The sequence below is a fragment of the Ziziphus jujuba genome, chromosome 12 (assembly GCF_031755915.1).
Source record: "Ziziphus jujuba cultivar Dongzao chromosome 12, ASM3175591v1".
Taxonomy (NCBI): Eukaryota; Viridiplantae; Streptophyta; class Magnoliopsida; order Rosales; family Rhamnaceae; genus Ziziphus; species Ziziphus jujuba.
Window position 1 is genome coordinate 24,650,731 of NC_083390.1, and position 17,251 is coordinate 24,667,981.

At 38.8% G+C, this 17,251-nt stretch overlaps 2 protein-coding genes across 2 annotated transcripts; one reads left to right on the plus strand and one right to left on the minus strand.

Annotated features, from left to right (window-relative positions):
* Positions 1 to 8,187: 8,187 nt before the first annotated feature.
* On the plus strand, positions 8,188 to 9,524 carry LOC107405828 (lignin-forming anionic peroxidase). The gene is made up of 2 exons (XM_048463043.2): positions 8,188 to 8,501; positions 8,595 to 9,524. The coding sequence occupies exons 1-2, from the start codon at positions 8,288 to 8,290 to the stop codon at positions 9,335 to 9,337; spliced, it is 957 nt and encodes a 318-aa protein (XP_048319000.1). The 5' UTR covers positions 8,188 to 8,287; the 3' UTR covers positions 9,338 to 9,524.
* Positions 9,525 to 11,368: 1,844 nt separating this feature from the next.
* LOC107429729 (serpin-ZXA) lies at positions 11,369 to 15,919 on the minus strand. The gene is made up of 3 exons (XM_048462075.2): positions 15,758 to 15,919; positions 11,775 to 12,176; positions 11,369 to 11,680 (listed from the first exon to the last, which is right to left on the minus strand). The coding sequence occupies exons 1-3, from the start codon at positions 15,917 to 15,919 to the stop codon at positions 11,369 to 11,371; spliced, it is 876 nt and encodes a 291-aa protein (XP_048318032.2).
* Between the last annotated feature and the right edge of the window lie 1,332 nt (positions 15,920 to 17,251).

Consider the following 17,251-nt stretch of genomic DNA (forward strand, 5'->3'; position numbering starts at 1 on the left):
ATTTTCGGTGCAGCAATGGCCATTGTCAAGAATGGTGGCTGTCGGTGTGTCAAGAATGGTGGCTGTCGGTGTGTCAAAAATGGTGGCTGTGGGTGGTGCGGCTGGACTTCACAATTCTCCCCCTCCAGCCGAATTTAAAACTGATGGTCATCTGCCATCTGTTCCAGCTATGTCTCTGCATAGCTTCAGCTTCTCTTGAGCAACAACTTTTGTTAGCATATCTGTTGGATTCTCTTTTGTGTGAATCTTCATTAGTTTCAGCAACTGTTGATCTATTACTTCGCGTATCCAATGATAGCGGATGTCAATGTGCTTTGTACGGGAATGATACATTGAGTTTTTGCTCAAATCCATGGCACTTTGGTTATCACAATGTATCTTGTAGTCTTCTTGCTTGATACCCAATTCTATGAGAAAACGCTTTAACCACAACATTTCCTTACCCGCTTCCGCTGCAGCAATGTACTCTGCTTCAGTAGTGGATAAAGCAACACACTTCTGCAATCTTGACTGCCATGACACAGCTCCCCCTGCAAAAGTGTAGAGATAACCTGATGTAGACTTTCTATTATCAGGGTCTCCGGCCATATCTGCATCTGTATAGCCTTCTAAGATTGGATCACCTCCCCCGTAGCACAAGCACAGCTTCGATGTACCTTTAAGATACCTGAGAATCCATTTGACTGCTTCCCAGTGTTTCTTTCCAGGATTTGAAAGAAATCTGCTCACAACACCTACTGCATGAGCAATGTCTGGTCTGGTACACACCATTGCATACATCAGACTTCCTACCGCTGAAGAATATGGTACTGAAGCCATCTCCTCTATCTCTTCTTTGGATGAGGGGCACAATCTCTTACTCAACTTGAAATGATTTGCAAGTGGAATGCTGACCGGTTTGGCTTTATCCATGTTGAATCTCTTTATCACCCGTTCAACATACTTCTCTTGAGATAGCCATAACCTTCTATTCTTCCTGTCTCGGATTATTTGCATTCCCAAAATTTGTTGAGCTGGTCCTAAGTCTTTCATATCAAATGACTTAGACAATTCTTTCTTCAGCTGACTAATCTTCATTGCATCTTGTCCAACGATCAACATGTCGTCCACATATAGCAAAAGTGCAATGAAGTTTCCTCCTGAAAATTTTTGAATATAAACACACTGGTCTGCTGCAGTCCTTTTATAACCTTGACTCACCATAAACGAGTCAAACTTCTTATACCATTGTCTTGGTGCTTGCTTGAGGCCATACAAGCTCTTCTTTAGCTTGCATACGAGGTTTTCTTTCCCTGAAACCTCAAATCCTTCTGGCTGCTCCATGTAGATTTCTTCATGTAAATCACCGTGAAGAAATGATGTCTTCACATCCATCTGTTCAAGCTCTAGGTTTAGACTTGCTACTAAACCAAAAATGACTCGAATTGAAGTCATTTTTACCACTGGTGAAAAAATCTCATCAAAGTCAATTCCTTTCTTCTGAAGAAATCCTTTGACCACCAATCGGGCTTTGTGTTTCACCACCTTTCCGCTGCCATCTTTCTTGAGCTTGAACACCCATTTATTCTTTAGTGCCTTCTTTCCTGTTGGAAGCTCAACCAACTCATAAGTATGATTTTTCTGCAAGGATTCCATCTCATCTTGCATTGCTTGCAGCCACTTTTCCTTCTCTTGATGAGAAACAGCTTCCTGGAAACTCTCTGGCTCCCCCTCTTCAGTAAGCAGAATATACTCAGATTATGGAAATCTCTTTGATGGAATTCGGCCTCGCTCAGATCTCCGAACTTGTAAACCACTGGTTTCAGGAGGTGTACCATCATCTGACCGCTGTGATGGCCCTGCAGCTGCTTGAGAGGATTGAGTCTCCCCCTGCTCAATATCCCCTTCTTCCTCCTGGTCTGCTTCTGGTATATCTTCATGCACCTCATTATCTTCTGTGGCTATTTGTGCTGGTGCTGGATTAGGACAAATATTCTCGGCACTAGAACTACAATTAGGAGACATTCTGGGCTTTTCAATGTCTTCCATTTTCTGGTTTTCATGGAATACTACATCCCTGCTTCTAATAACCTTCTTTGTTTTCGGGTCACATAACCTGTATCCGAATTCTTCATCTCCATATCCTATAAAGATGCATGGAGTAGATCTTGCATCGAGCTTCTGTCTGAGCTCCTTGGATACATGTACATAAGCTAAACAACCAAACACTCTTAAATGAGAGTAGGAGGGAATCTTACCCGATCACATTTTCTCCGGAATTTCAAAATTCAACGGTACTGACGGTGATCTGTTGATTAAATAGCAGGCGGCACGAACAGCTTCTCCCTAGAATGGCTTTGGCAGCTTAGCCATACTGATCATACTTCTGACCTTTTCCATAATGGTTCGGTTCATTCTTTCGGCTATTCCATTATGTTGTGGGGTGCGAGGGACCGTCTTCTCATGTCGAATGCCGTGTCTTCTACAGTAGGCATCGAACTCCTTGGAAGTATACTCGCCGCCATTATCTGAGCGGAGACATTTCAGCTTCTTTCCTGTTTCACGCTCTACCATGGTATGAAACAGTTTGAAGTAATCCAATACCTGGTTCTTTGTCTTCAAGAAATATACCCACACCTTCCGTGAAGCATCATCAATGAAGGTCAGGAAATACTTGTTGCCACCTAATGATTCCACCTCCATGGGACCACAAACATCAGAATGCACCAGACTAAGCAACTCTGATCTTCTCGATGCAGAGGAACTGAAGGAGACTCTATGTTGCTTACCAAACAAGCAGTGATTACAAGGATCTAGCACAGCATCCTTGCAAACAGTGATAAGCTTTTTCCTTGCCAAAGTGGATAATCCTTTTTCACTCATGTGACCAAGTCTCTGGTGCCACAGATTTTGAGACGCCTCTCCTTCTGCAATATTGAGGCTATCTGCACATATCTTCACATGAGTCTTGTACAGCGTTCCACAAATATGTCCTCGGGCGACAACTATGGCACCTTTCGTCATTTTCCATGTGCCTTTGCTGAAGTAGTTGTCATAGCCTTGCTTGTCTAAGGCTGCTCCCGAAAGTAGATTAAGCCGAAGGTCTGGAACATGACGGACATCCTTCAAAGTGATTGTACAACCAACATTCGTTTTTATCTGAATATCACCAGTTCCCATAATCTTTGCGAAACTGGAATTTCCCATCTTTACCGTACCAAAGTCTCCTGCTTTGTACGTTTTGAAGAAATCTCTGTGTGGAGTGACATGGTAGGATGCTGCAGTATCGACTACCCACTCAACATCTTGGGTTGATTTATGAAGGCATGTCTCTACTTCGGTGGAGCAGAGCGCCACTTCGCTTGTAACAGTGACTAGTGTCTCTCCATCCTTCTTCGGCTGATTACCTTGGAGTCTCTGCTCTCTCAACAACTTTCTGCAGTTCTTCTTCATGTGACCCTCCAGGCCACAATGATAGCACTTATATGATGATTTTCTACCGTCTGTAGATCTGCCTCTGCTCTTGCTCCTGCCTCTCCCCCTATCTCGACTACCTCTTTGCTGTCTTCCTCTTTCTGTGACGAGGGCATGTGACTGATCCATGCCAATGTCTTTTCTCCTGGCCTCTTCATTAAATATGGCATCCTTAACCATAGACATAGTAAGTTTGCCATTTGGGGCCGAATTGCTGAGAGAGACTACCAATGTCTCCCAACTGTCTGGAAGAGAGCTTAGAAGTAGGAGAGATTGATCCTCATCCCCTAGTTGATAATCCACAGCAGATAGTTGATTTACCAAGCTCTGGAACTCACTGGTATGCTCGGCTACAGAAGTTCCACTCTGTAATTTTAGATTTACCAATCGATTTAGCAACAGGGCTTTGTTCCGAGCAGTCTTGGCCTGGTACATGTCCTCCAATTTTGTCCAGAGGGCATATGCATCCGTTTCCTTCGCTACATGATGGAAGACACTGTGATCGATCCATTGCCTGATTTGACCGATCGTTTTCTTGTTTAATTTCTTCCATTCTGCTACTTTGCTGGGATCGGGGTTTTCTCCTTTAGCTTCTATAGGATCAAATAGATCCTTACAATTGAGGAGATCTTCCATCCGAGGTCTCCAAAGTGTATAATTTGTGGCAGTGAGCTTAACCATAGCTCCTGAAGATGATTCTTCCATTGACATTATGGCTTGACCAAAAATGGAACTGAATTTGGCAAAACGGAGTTAACCGTTGCGTCCGGAACGGCCGAAAATGGTGGACTTGACTCTTTCGGGGTCAAAATATAATTACCAGAAATTTTGGGGCAAAACTGTAATTTCACAAAATTTCTGGATCAACCTGTAAATATACAAACTTAAGGGGTCAATCTGTAATTTACAATAGTTCAGGGGCTGTTCCGTAATTTCAAAAAATATTGATGACGTGGCAGATTGTGCTGACGTGTCAACACGTGGCAGATGACGTGTCAGATGATGTGGCGATGGCGTGGCTGACGACGTGTCGGCTGGCGTGGCAGATGACGTGGCAGGTGTGCTGACGTGGCTGCTGACGTGGTCGTCTTCAACCTCCAGACGGCGCGTGCGGCGCGTGAGGCGCGTGAGCTGTTGCAGAAAACTTCAGGCGGCGCGTGCGGGCACGTGAGACGGTGTCTTTCTCTCCGGAAAACTTGTGTGTTCTCGTCTCGTCGACTACTTTCACCTGGTATTGTCAAATTAATTATTTGAGCAACTTTTTGAAACACCAACTTGAAGAACAGTAGCTCTGTTTCTTCAAATTTTGAACCCAAGCTCTCGACCTGGAGCTCTGATACCACTTGTTGTGGTTCTCTGACCACTTTAGAGAAGAAATATGAGAAGAAAAATAAAAAGAATTCTATTACTCTCTTTGAAATAGAATACAAAAATACAAAAACTTCTCTCTTGGATTCTCACGTGGAATCTCTCCCTACACTCTCAAATTCTCTCTGGAATTGCTCACTCTTCTCTCAAGCTCTCTCTGGAACTTAAACACTCTCTCTCTCGGAGTTTTCTCTCAATATTCCTCACTTGGGATAATATTGAGTTTGCTCACTTGGCTTGATTTGCATGCAACGGGAAGGAGCCTATTTATAGGCTTACAAGGTCGGTTGCATAGCCACAATCTTCAACAGTTTAGCCCACAATTGTTGATCAATCCATTTTCGGTGCAGCAATGGCCATTGTCAAGAATGATGGCTGTCGGTGTGTCAAGAATGGTGGCTGTCGGTGTGTCAAAAATGGTGGCTGTGGGTGGTGCGGCTGGACTTCACAGTAGAAACCGGTTCTTATATTAAAGGCTAGAAAACATTAAAAAAAAAAATTGTATTTAACATAACAAAATGATCATAGCAAAATAGATGGTTAAATTTGTGGCACTAATTAAAGTTGAACATGTCTGTATATGTTAATTTTTATACGTGATTAATTAATTGCAATATATATATATATATATATATTAAGAGGGAAAAAATTACACGAACCTGATCAAAGTTAATCCTCTTTGGTTCTGTTTTGTAGATGTCTCGGACTATCTCTTGGAAAGACGGTTTCAAAGGATATTGCTGGTCTACAAACATGAGGTTCACTAAAGACAATTCAGGAGGAGCACTATACTCTGAATCAGTGTAGTCTGGGTCTGCCGCAGTGTTCAAGTCAAAAAGACCCATCAAAGATGAAGACTTGGAGCTCAACTCAGTAATGGTTTCCGAGCCAAGAGACCTGAGAAACTGGTCCAAAGTTTTGCCTGCCGACCCGGAAGCTGCCATGTTTAGAACAATGTTCATGGATGCCGGAGACATCACAACATTCTTGTTGGGATTATTCTTGGTCAGCTCCTTCAGAATCCCTTCTGTTACAACTTTCACACACAACTCCATTTTTTGGAAAAGGGAGAATTATTGTGAGATTTTAGCGGAACACCCTATTTATATTGAAATTGAAGAGAAACAGATCAAACTTGCGTGAAAAGAAACTACTTCAGGTTCTCGTTTGAAATATGGATTTATATACTATAAATATATATATATATATATATATATATATATATTTTGGACTTAATGCCTAATAAGAATATGCAAAAGTTATTACTTTTTTATTTTTTATTTTTTCCTTCTCCAATGCAACCTGAGATTGCAGGGTAGATCGGCGGCTCAAGGTTTCAATGCAAGACAACGCAGAATAAAACCCTAGCATTTTTAAGCCTATATGTAAAGGCATAATTTCAATTTTTCTTTTTCTTTTTCTTTTTAAAAAAAAAAAAAGTTTGGCATTTTAATTTCGTAGGCCCATACAATACAATGGAAATTGTGCCAAATAACCCAATTAAAAATCTTGTTGGACAAGTCCCTATCAATAACTATGCCCACATCTGTTACATGAAATAGGAATTATGTTTCAAACAAATTAATTACATTACATACTTATTTGATGAAAGGCTGGCTAATAAATAAACACTAGGCTTGTATATCATTTTTATCTTCATTTTGATCAATTGTAAATAACTATGTGATCAATTTTAATTTATTATATTATTTCATGTTTTTTTTTTTGGTGCTTATAAGAAGAACAATAACACAAAAACAAAAAACAAAAAAAAAAAAAAACATTGATCTAATATAATTTATAGTTTTTGGCTTTCCAATTATCATTTAAACATGACGTGGCAGCCAAATGATAGACTTACCAATAGAAAGTAATTTCAGTTGTAAAAATATTTTCATTGATCTTATTCTATTTTTTTTTTTTTTTTTTTTACACAATTTCAACTGAAATTACAGTTCAAGGATGACGGAGACATTGCGACGTTGTTGTTGGGATCCTTGATCATCTCCTCCATAATACCTTTTGTAACAATGTTCATGCAAACTCCATATAATTTTTGCAAAGTGTTGAAAATAGAATAAAAGGTTGGTGGATGAGTGTGAGGTTAGAATACGAACAGAATAATATAAAAAGACAAATTTGTGTGACAAGCAACTACTTGAGATATGAACAAAATCTGCTTAGTAGCAATATTTTGAGATTAAGGATTTGAATAAAAAAAAGTTAGATATATTTTTATAAAAATATGGATGGATTTTGAAAATGCAAAATTTTACTGCATTTGCAATGGTTTGATGTGGATTTTTTTTTTTTTGGGTACATAATTTCTTTTTTGGAGATTGAGAGATAATAGGATTTGAAAAAAAAAAAAAAAGTAGGATACAATATTTATAGATAAGTTTAGGAAACTATTTAGATTTAATACAAATTTGAAAACGTGGTGTACAAAAAGATATGTATTGTTTCGATCAAAAAAAAAATAATAATAATAATAATAATAATAATTGATAACAAAAACAAAGAAATATATATTGTTTATGTAAATTTAAAAATAGCCCTACATCTATATTTTACCATTAGAAATTGTAACTAATTATTTCAAAAGTAATGCTACAGTACCAAATTTGTGTACAAGATTATTTACTAATTGATGTGGTTTAAATTACCAATTTACATTAATTGATGCCCCACATAAAGTTCGCATATATATATATATATATATATATATATATATTGCTTCAACGAATATTTTTGGATATTTGATTCCAAAAAGATCAATGACAATGACAGTTTTACAAATATATATATATATATTTGGATATACTTCGTATATATAGCTCAGCGAGGCAGTTCGTATATGTAGCAATGACAATGATCCCAATTCAAGTACATATAACACAATATATATATATATATATATATATATATATATATATATATTACTTTTTTTATTTTCAATAATATATACAAATTACTTTACAATATAAAATGGGCCGGAAAAATGTTAAAACTAATTTGCTAATACCAATGCGGAAAAACGTCAAACTTGTGCAAAGAGTCTGGATGCAGGTGTTACTTTTTGGTGAATTGGATGCCAGCCGTTATATACTTTGGAATATCATTATATTTATATATTCGGCTGCAGCTTTCATATGTAGATTGTCTTTATTCACAAATTGCCAAAGACGACCAACTCCAACTTTATATGCATGGAGTTATCATCTTTGACTTTTTGTACAAATTCAACCCCACTGAATTTTCTTTCAAACAAGTACTTAGAACTATTCAACTCGTCACAGCAGACAAAAAAATGAACTATAAATTTGACGAGAGGCTCCTTTTTTCTCCACACCATTTGCAGTTAATATCATTTGCTTCTTTCTGTTCATCAATATTTCGTTTTCCCCACTGAAGCAAAACGCCACTATAATTTGTGAAAAAACTAGCAAATTATTAATTTTATACGATGGCTTCCAATGCATTTGCATTTGTTCCTGCCCTTCTCTTTCTGTTGATGATGCTTTTCAGCTCAACAAGCAAAGCTCAACTATCTTCTACATTTTATGACAAAACTTGTCCTAATGCTCTCAGTACCATCCGAACTTCCATCAGAGCTGGAATTTCCCGTGAACGTCGAATGGCGGCCTCTCTCATTCGCCTTCATTTCCATGACTGTTTCGTCAGGTATTTAATCAAAATTCATATGCATAAATATGGTTGTGCTCGTTGTTCATTAATTTTTCTCGCATATTAATTAATATTGTTCCTCGTTTTGCAGGGTTGTGATGGATCCATTTTACTCAACGATACTGCTAATAATGAAAGGGAGGTAATTTTCAATAAGAATTCAGCAAGAGGTTACGAACTCATAGACAATGCGAAAACAGAGGTCGAAAAAATTTGCCCCGGTGTGGTATCTTGTGCTGATATTCTAGCAGTGGCAGCTCGTGATGCATCGGTTGCAGTGAGTGGTCCATCATGGACGGTGAAGCTTGGAAGAAGAGATTCAACAACACCATATCCATATGTTGCATTGTCTGATCTTCCTCGTTTCACCGAAAGCCTTCCGGAACTTATAGCTAGATTCGAACACAAAGGCCTAAGTGAAAGGGACATGGTTGCCTTGTCAGGTTCGCATTCAATCGGACAAGCTCAATGCTTCACATTCCGCGACAGAATTTATAATGGCGGCGACATTGATGCTGGCTTCGCTAGCACTCGAAGACGGGGTTGTCCCGTTAGCTCAGGTGATTCAAAGTTGGCACCACTTGAGTTGGTAACACCAAATCAATTGGACAATAATTACTTCAAGAACTTGCTTCAGAAGAAAGGTCTTCTTCAATCTGATCAGGTTCTATTCAGTGGAGGATCAACGGACACCATTGTATCTGAGTATAGTAGGAATCCTTCAACTTTCTTGGCTGACTTTGCTTCTGCCATGGTTAAAATGGGAGATATTGAGCCTCTTACTGGTTCTGCTGGACAGATAAGGAGTATTTGTCATGCTGTCAACTAATTGGAATCTGCCAAATGTATAAGCTGCCTTAAATATTCTTTAATTTGTATCTAATTACAGATTTGTTAATTTGTTTAAATAAATAGACACTTTGTGTAATGATCATTTGTATTTTCATTTCAATCAATTGTAAACAATCAAGAGGTCAATGTTAAAATTTTATTATTTCACTTCAATCCAATAAAAAAGGAAAGAAAAGACTTAAATAGGTATTAAACCTTGTTAGTGTGATTAATTCGGTGATCTTCATGCAATTTGTTGAGGATATATATAAAACCGAACAATGCAAATTAAACAAAGTTGGCTTAATGCTTTCTTATTTTCAATTTCAGATTTCTTATTTCTTTAAGTTAATAATATGTTGAACTTTGTAAGGAATTTTTTAGCAATAATTGTGGTTTCAAGTTCCTAGTTTTCCGATCAGCATTAATGGTCTATTTAATAGCATGGGTGTTCTTTGTACTAACAGAGGAACTTAATTGGGAAAATAAAAATTCAAACTCAATATGACATTAATAACATTGATATTGTAATTCAAGCATAATTTTAAAAAAAAAATAGAAAAGGTAATATTAAAAAGAGCTAGCAGCATGCCAAAACCGTTGAATTGTAAACAATTATGTCCCAATAGATATGCTTGTCATAGATAGGCAGCGACGAAAACTTTTTCAATTATCCAGAAAGGGGATTAAGAACAGCCCCAGTGAAAATCACAGGCCGGGAAACTTTTTCTCTGATCGTGAACATGAAAGGATGTTTGGCTACAAACTCAGGAGGGCGATACCTTGATCTTGCCATTCCTCCCGAGATTAGTTTACAAGAAACTGAACTGCTTCTGTTCCTTATCAATTTCAATACATGATTTCTGAAACATTTTGTCAATAAAAAGCAGTTTTCCCAGCGGCTTGTAACGGAAAGGCAACGTCAATCCTAATTTCTTCATGAACTTTACAGTATCAAAACCGTAAGAAAACTTCCATCGTGGAATTCATATTTTTGCAATTTTCTTTACTTCAAGGTCAAAGTCAAGGAGTAGAAGTTTTGTACCAGAATTGAACTTCTTTAGCATATCTTGAAGTCCATTTTTTTCTTTCAGGAAGAATGATATCCAGACGGAAATTTGGGTGGTTGTTACTGTAATCGTGACAGCCACTTGTATCATAATAGAGTCTGGTAATATCATAATAATGTCTGTTAGACCCTGCATATTCTACTCGATTGGAGTCAGGAAAGGTACTTCAATGGTTTTCCCATCGGGATGGTGGAAATCTTTGTACCAAGCCGACAAGGCTATGAATGGGTCCCTCCAGGCTCCTTTAAAGCAGAGAGCATTTGCAAGTAAGAGTGGTGGTTCCAATTTTACTAAGCGTGGCAAATAGTCTTCGGTGAGGCCGTTTGTGCTATTCTCTGCCCATGAGTTCACTTCATTCCTCATATTTTCTGCCTGCTCAATTGGATTGAAATAATTATTTGTATGGACTGTTTCTAATTTTATAGTATGTATACACCAAGATTGGTTAATTTTAATGGTTCGAAATCACTGAAAACCAAAGAGTACTCTGAGACTAAAGTATATATTACTAAAATATCAACTATTTGTTTTTTTTTTTTTTTTTTTTTTTTGGGGTTAAAGAAGGGGGTAAAAAACAAAAACAAAACACAAATTTGAGACTCTGTTTTTCTGTTTACATGTTAATTTGAGACTCTATTTTTCTGTTTACATGTTTTCTTTTTTCAATTTCAGATTTCTTAATTATTTAAGTTACTTATAAATTGAACTTTGTAGGGAATTTTTAGCAACAATTGTTGTTTCAAGTTCCTAGTTTTCCTCAAAACTAATGGTCTATCTTAAATTAGATCCAAATTCAAAATTATAGGACTAACATTAATATTATAATTGAATCGTAATAATAATAAAAAAATAGAAAAAGATATCAAAAAGAGCTAGAAGTAAGCTAAAACCATTGAATTATAAACAATTATTCCAATATATATGCCTGTCATAGATAGGCAGAGACATAAACTTTTCAATTATGCAGAGAGGGGATTAAGAACAGCGCCAGTGAAAATCACAGCCCCAGAAACTTCTTCTCTGATAATGAACATGAAAGGATGGTCAGCAACAAACTCCACCTCAGGAGCTTGACAATACATTGATCTTCCCCCAAACCCAAGTCCACCAGAAACTGAAGCTCCTTCTGTACCTTCCTCATCAACTTCAATACATGATTTCTGAAACATTTTGTCAATAAAAAGCTGTTTGCCAAGCGGAGAATGGATCGTCTCTGTGAAATCAGCAAGCTTGTAATTGAAAGGCAAAGTCAATCCCAATTTCTCCATGAGCTTAACAGTGTCAAAACCATAAGAAAACTTCCACTTTGGAATCCATAACTTAGCAATTTTTCTTTACTTCAAGGTCTTCAAAATCACGGAGTACAAGTTCTGTATCAGAATTGAACTTTTGTAGCAGATCTTGGAGTCCGTTTCTTCTGTCAGGAAGAATGATATCCATACAGAAACTTGGGTGGTCGTTATCGTAATGGTAACACCCACCTGTATCATAGTAGAGTCTGACAACCTGGAAATCCTTGAATGATCCATAACGCTGCTTCTGCTCTACTTGAGTCATGAAAGGTACTTTAATAGTTTTCCCAGCCAGAAGGTGGAAATCCCGAGTCAATGAGGCTTTGAATTGATCCTTGCAGGTTGCTTTGAAGTAGAGAGCATTTGCAAGTAAGAGTGGTGGTTTCAATTGTATTGAGGGTGGCAAAAAGTCCTTGATGAGGCCTTTCGTGCTCTTCTCCGCCCATGAGTTCACTTCATTAATTACATTCTCTGCCTGCACAACGATTGAAATAATTATTATAGGGATTGTCACTAATTCTATAATATGTATACACAAAGATTCTAATGTTGTTTTTATATAGGGGACAAAGAAAACACTAACATTATTTTAGTAATATTTTATCCCCCCCAAAAAAAAAAAAATTATTTTGGTAATATATGAAGGATCACTTTTAGTCAACTAAAAAAACAGTTCATATATTAATGGAAGACCGTAAAACATAACAAAGATTTATTAACACAACTATCCAACAAATAGTAACTAATTCTAGGCACTAATTATTAACAAATTGCGAAATATTAGAACAAAAACCAAGAAAATTTATTTAAGAACCTGATTAATAAAGTCGACCGTTTCTGGTTCTGTTTTATAAATGTTTCGGACCTCCTCTTTGAAAGAAGGTTTAAAAGTATAGGTATGATCTAAAAACATCATATTCACCAAAGCCAATTGAGAAGGAATAATAGTCTTCTTCTTCCTCTTCTTCGATGGTGATGATGATGATGATGTTGTTGTTGCCATATCGGTATCCAAGTCAAAAATAAGAGCCATCAAAGATGAAGACTTGGAACTCAAGTCAGCAATGGTTTCTGACCCAAGATGTAACACCCCGTCCCAAATCGCACCGGATTCCGTGCACGTTGACCGTTGACCGTTGACCGTTGACCAAAGGGGTCAAAAGTTGACTTTTTAACTCAGTGGGAATTTCGAGTTGACCAGGGTACCGTGGCGAAGTGCATGACGCCCTGAGTTCGTAGAAAACGGAGCTACGGTTTGAAAGTTATGGGCAAAACAAGTTGAAGTGCAAACTGTCCAGAAGGTGCCGGGAGTTGATTTTTTCTTGTGATGTAATTTTGAGTTGACTCTTGTATGGTTGTAAAGTACTCGTCGATACGAGTTCATAGACTAGCGGCACGCTTAAATCGGACATGTGGTTAAAAAGTTATGGACGTTTGAAGTTTACCGGATACCGTATTATTTTAATGTTTTTGGGTCGTGAACAGTGAAATGCCATGTGTCAGCTTCTGAGTGGTCCACGTGGCATGAACAGTATCATGCAGGGTTTTAATTTTGAAAAACTCTCGGGGAATAGAGAGAAAGAGAGAGAAGAGAGAGAAAGAGAGAGAGGACCCGCCGGCCGCCGGTCATTTTCACGTTTTTCCGGCCTAGTTACTGTACACGCGCCGGCCAGCCAGATTGCCCACCTCATTTCCGGCAAAACCTCCAAATTTCACGGCGAACGGCCTCCGGACGCGCCCGGATCGGACGTCCGAAGTTTGGCGGCGATTTTTCCCCCTCCACCGCCGGCCACCGCGAATCGGACTATTCCGGCCGATATACAGTACACGCGCCATACACCCATCATCCTCTCCTCAAGTCCGGCCTACCAACCAAAAATCACGGCCATCGGACCACCGACGCGCCGGGATCGGAGCGTTTTCCGGCGAGGGGTCGAAAATCTTCAAACGGTGATTTCTCCGCCGTCCGACCTCCGTTTTGCTCACCGTCGGTCCCGTTGGATTGCTCTCCTCACGATCTACAAATCTGCAAAATTTCACAGCCAACGGCCACCGCCGGAAAATACTGTTCCAGTGACCGTCGCCGGAGACCGTGGCGGGCCGCCGGAAAATACTGTTCCGGCGAGTAGCCGAAAAATTCCGGCCAGCTCCAGTCCGCAGTGTTCGACCTCCTGAACCCAAATCCGACTTCCGTTTCCGCCAATTCGCGACGGTTTGGGAGAATTGAGGAGCCGAAATCCGGAAAGCTTCCCGACGAAATTCAAACCCCGTCGGATACGATCATCGAAAATTAAGACCGGATCTGTGATTAGCATCACTCGAGCTTCGATTCGGTATATCACTCGTAAATTCTAGATATCGTTTGTGTTTTGACCCCCTGGGTACCGGGTATTATTTACCCGAATAAAATATTAATTTATTTGACTGTCTGTGAATTTTGTTCTAGGAGCACCGGTGAGTCGTAGAATTGATCCCGTAGTGGATCATGGGTTAATTGCGTGCTCCAGGTGAGTGACCCACCTTCAAATTAATTTTGGGGAATTTAATTGATGAATATATTATGTGTGAATTAAATATTTGGAATTTAATTTCTATGTGCCAAATATTTATTGGATTTATTGTAGAATTATTTATGAATTTATTGGATTTAAGAAAATGCGAATTCTACAATTTATGCCATGTGGAATTATTTTATGGTTTTGAGGATTTTGAAATTGGTGTGGTTTTAATGGTAAATTGGGCACGATTCGATTTTCAAATATTTCAAGGAAAATATTTGGTTATGTTGGTGATTTCAATTTTTATGAAATATGCCCATAAAATATTATGGGATTTGATTATGATATTTCGAGAAATTAATTATGCTTGGAAAAAATGTGGATATTTGAATTGATGGATTTGGGAGTTGGTGGATTTGAAAATCATGGGATTTATGGTATTAATTATAAGGAAATTGTGGAGAATTTCCCGGTTCAAGAGGATGGATTATGCCCGCTATGCTTATGAAAAATGTGAAATTTGTTTTATGATTTAAATTTATGGATTTTATAATTTTTAGATGCACCGTGCACGTACTGGTGTTCTGATTATGTGATATGGTTAGTGTGCACACGGTTGTGATTAGCGCGCAGGTGGGTGTGATTAGCGCGCAGGTGATGTGATTAGCGCGCAGGTGGGTGTGAGTAGCGCGTGGTTGATATTATGAGGGTGTCCTGTGGATGCCATCGGAGAGGGCGGCCACCCCCCTTTGGCCGGGACACCAGGTTAGCAGCGGCGCAGTGGGACGCTACGCGACCGTATGCCGGTTTCTCTCTATAACCTCCTGTCTGGCGGTACCTTGGGACGCTGGGTACTGTTGGCGCCACTGGTATATAGTGGGTGCATCAAATGATTTTCAGAACTGTGTTTTAAAAATAAAATGTTTGGAAACTGAATTGGAATTAAAAATATAATTGTTACCGCTTCTGGTATTTAATTGATGTCTTGGTTTTCGGGGAATATGGATAAAGGGTTTTGTGAAATTGTTTTAAAAGGGGAACCTTTCCAACTGAGAGAATTGTAAGGGTTTTGAGAGAAAATATTTGGAACTTATTACTGTGATATTATATGGTATAGTAGTAGGGTCGCTCACTGAGATGATTAGCATCTCACACTCTTAAATTCCGTTCCTCTAGGTACCAGGTTGTCGGTGTTCACTCGGAGCGGACTTGATCTTCCTCGCTGTTTTAGTTCGGCAGTACCCTGTTATTCTTTTATTGCAGTTGTAATATTTCTTTCACTCTTGTTGTATTTATTTTGCACTGGATTACTGTATTTATTTTTTTTTTTTTTGTTTTTTTTTTTTTAAGTGCTGCAATTTGTGGAATCGATTTGTAGTACTGTGGGAGGAATAAGGGGATAATTTTAGAAGTGTGTTTTCAGTGCAGGGAATTTTGTGGTAAGTAAATCCCTTAGGGGAGGCTCTGCTGGATTTTCCGTTGGAAGGTTCGGTAGGGTTTCCCTGGGATCAGGGCTGTCTAGGGTTCCGGGGAAGGAATTCTGGACGGGTCCTGACACAAGACATCCATGAAACTGCTTCAAAGTATCCCCTGAAGAACCCAAAGCCGCCATGTTTAGCAAAAGGTTCATCGAGGTCGGGGACATCACAACATTCTTGCCTTGATCCTTGATAACCTCCTCCAAAATTCCTTCTGCAGCAAGTTTCACGCAGAACTCCATGGTTTCTAATTTTTTGGGAAGTGGTTGGGTAGAGAATGAATTTTGTGAGCTTTGACACCAACACAATCATATAGAAGGAGAAAGACAGCTAACTTGCGTAACAAGTGTAACATCCCATTCCAAAGTACATCGGAAATTTCTAAAATTTGACCAAGGTTGACCAGGTTTGACCATCATTGATCGAAGAAGGGGTCAAATGTTGACTTTTTGCTTCTGGTGGAATTTCACATTGACCGAGGTACCGTTACGAAGTACACATTGTCACGAATTCATAGACTAGTAGCACGTTGAAAACGGAGCTACAGATTGAAAGTTATGAGCAAAACAAATTGAGGTCCAAACTGTCCAAAGGATGCTGGAGTCGACTTTTTGTTCATGCAAAGTTGAGTTTTAACTCATGCATGGTTGTAAAGTACACATCGATACGAGTTCATAAACTAGTAGTACGTCTGATTTAGACATGTGGTTTGAAAGTTATGGACCTGTAGAGTTTTTCAAATACAGTATTATTTTAATATTATTTTAAATATGTGAACAGTGTGCCACATATGACTTAATAAAGGATGCCATGTGTCACAATGAGGAGATGCCACATGTCAACCATCTTAAATACTATATTATTTTAATATTATTTAATTATTTTCTTTTATTTTCTTTTCCTTTCTTTTTCTTTTCTTTTCTTTTCTTTTTTTCCTTCCCCCACGTGGAAAAACACCCCCAACCCCCCGAACCTTTCTTCTTCTTCTTTCTTTTCCTTTCCTTTTTCCTCCTCTCGGGTCCTTGCCGTTTCTCAAATTCCGGTCAGCGAACGGCCACACTTGCCGACTAGGGAAGGAGCCCATTCTCCGACGACGCCAACCTCCAAATTTCCCGGCCAAATGCCACCGGATGCGCCCAGATCGGGCCAGTGAAGTCGGCAGTAGTGGATTTGAGTTTTCCGGCGATTCTCGCCTTTTCCGGGCAACCCAGTCCGATCTTCCACCCCATTCCCCCTATTTTGGATCCTCTGAGTTTAAATATGGTTTCCAATTGTTTAAATTCGAAGTGGTTCGCGAGTTATGAGGAGGTCAAGTTCGGCCGGTACTTCCTGGGCAAATTCCGACCACCACCGGCGGAATTGGGGTCAATGGAGGCCGGTAATGTGATCCTCGTTCCATAAGCTTCCTTTCAATATATTACTCACAAATTTTGGTTAACGTTTGTGTTAAATCCCCCAGGTACCGGATATTATTTACCCGAATAAAATATTAATTTATTTGAGTTGTGTAATATTGTTGTTATAGGAGCACGTGTGCATCGTGGAATTGATCCGATGGAGGATCTTAGATTAAT